The following is a 2,500-nucleotide window of genomic DNA, read 5'->3' on the forward strand; positions in this document are numbered from 1 at the left end:
AACGTAGGTAGGCCTAGAGCATCATGCCCTCTCTTTCTTAGCCTATCAACACCATTGGAGATTCCAGCACAATCGAGTGTAGGTTACGTTGGTAAAGCGTTCAAAGCAGGTTGGTGGGTTACTTCCTATATGAAAAGCAGCTGTTTGTATACCTAGGAAAAATACAAATTATGTTTAAGATCTGTCATTTGTTTCTACGGGTCTGCAAACCTTGTTCTTCATATATAAAAAGTCACTTTTGGGCGGGAGGTTGATCAATCTGCTACAAGATTTAACAAATGGGATGCCCTTAACCAATGAACTGTCAACCTTCTCCTCTCCTCAAGCGATACCTGGCCACCTTCTCCAATGCCTCCTTTATCTCGGGTGAACTGGACTCATTCGTGCCTACTGCAGTGCCTCCTGTGTCTGGTAGGTGATCCACCTCTTAGCAGTACATTTGTACCTGTTGCCCTTATTAACCAGGGGTTTGCTCAGGTACTGCGGAAGTACTAATATCTAGTGGTGTAATGACTTATGTCAACACTCACCCTCCTGCTTGAATCACCACGTACTCCGATGTGTGGGAAATGGCTCTGCCCCCCCCCCCTTCCCCTTCTCTACGGAGGGAGTGGAATGCCACTTTGTCCCAGGCGGACTAGTAAGGGTGTCTCTCAGTCTGCCCTCTCACTACCTGGGATGGGCTGCCACCACCAGCCCAGCACGAATGTATGTATGTATATAATATATATATATATATATATATATATATATATATATATATATATATATATATATATATATATATATATATATATATATATATATATATATATATATATATACATATATATATATATATATATATATATATATATATATATATATATATATATATATATATATATATATATATATATATATATATATATATATATATATATATATATGCTTCTCCTCCCCTATGGTGATTAACAATACTTTGATCGATCAACCCATGAGGCAATCCTCTCCCTCCTCCTCTCCACCCTTTGGCAAATGGGGACGGGGAGAGATGGGGAGCTGTTTGATTAGAATGACCTCTTAGCAGGCCTGGGGTGACCTCCCTCATGATCCTTACCTCTCACTGGAGAGTGGGAGGGGAAATGAGCATAACAACACTCATATGGCACTATCATACACACATAATGTGTGTGTGTATATATATATATATATATATATATATATATATATATATATATATATATATATATATATATATATATATATATATACATATACATATATATATATATATATATATATATATATATATATATATATATATATATATATATATATATATATATATATATATATATATATATATAACAAACATACATACATACATACACACACACACACACAGATATACAGTATATATATATATATATATATATATATATATATATATATATATATATATATATATATATATATATATATATATATATACATATATATATACACACACATATTACGTGTGTATGATAGTGCCATGTAAGAGTTGTTGTGCGCATTTGTCCCATTTGTCCATGTATTATTGTACTAACTGTCCCATTCACCCAGGTATAACTGTGCTGACTATCCCTTTTATCCAGGTATTATTGTGCTGACTATCCCTTTTAAAAACCCAGACATTACTGCGGTGACTGTCCCTTTTATCCAGGTATTACTGTGGTGACTGTCACATTTATCTTTTATATACACGGTATATATACATGAAAAGGAAAAAATGGAGTTTCTCATAAGAACAAAAGTAAACCCTCTAAATGTCTCATTATAATTATCACATGTAGGCTATATTTCTACAACATAACAAATTTCATTGTTGCAAAAAATGATGACACAGTCGTCAGTACAATTTCAGTGATGTAGGTGATATGATGCCAACTTCAGGAGGGTACAATGGCACTCAATAATTTTGAAACTTTAAATACAATGATCCTCAGGTTTTTTAAATAGATATACTCCATTATTTATACCTAAAATGTTTTCCATTGTTCATCATTCTCCTAACTCCTGAACTTTCTGACCATTTACTTTAATCCATTCGATCAGTTTCCATTCAATCCAAGTTACATTACAGTGCATACAGTAATACTTAAATCTCCCTTCAACCTTACCTTTAAGCCCTCCACCATCAGCTGCGACCACTTGAATAGAATATTCAGGCGTCGTTTCCCTATCCAGGCAACAGATGGCAGTAGTAATGAGGCCGCTCTTCGGGTGGACATCAAAAATCGCCTCCCCAGTTCTGTCATGGATAACATTCTTTTCTATGAAGTAGGTTATCCTCGCATTGGTTCCTTCTGTGGCGTCATCGTTGTCCCAGGCTGACACCTGGGCTACGGACAGCTCTTTGGGAAGGTTTTAGAAGCGTACTTTAGGAATTACCATAAATATCCATTTGTACTTACAGAGCTAGAGTGTAAAAGGTATTATGGACTATCCACCGTGAAGATGAGTTTTGAGAATGACT

The 2,500-nt window shown here is 35.0% G+C and overlaps 1 protein-coding gene across 1 annotated transcript in view; it reads right to left on the bottom strand.

Annotated features, from left to right (window-relative positions):
- LOC136839489 (neural-cadherin-like) overlaps positions 1-2,500 on the bottom strand; it is a 198,536-nt gene that overhangs the window by 149,881 nt on the left and 46,155 nt on the right. The window contains exon 6 of the mRNA XM_067105624.1: positions 2,145-2,378. Within this exon, the coding sequence (XP_066961725.1) occupies positions 2,145-2,378 (234 nt within the window). The remainder of the gene's footprint in view (positions 1-2,144; positions 2,379-2,500) is intronic.

This window comes from Macrobrachium rosenbergii, chromosome 1 (genome assembly GCF_040412425.1).
Source record: "Macrobrachium rosenbergii isolate ZJJX-2024 chromosome 1, ASM4041242v1, whole genome shotgun sequence".
NCBI classification, from domain to species: Eukaryota; Metazoa; Arthropoda; class Malacostraca; order Decapoda; family Palaemonidae; genus Macrobrachium; species Macrobrachium rosenbergii.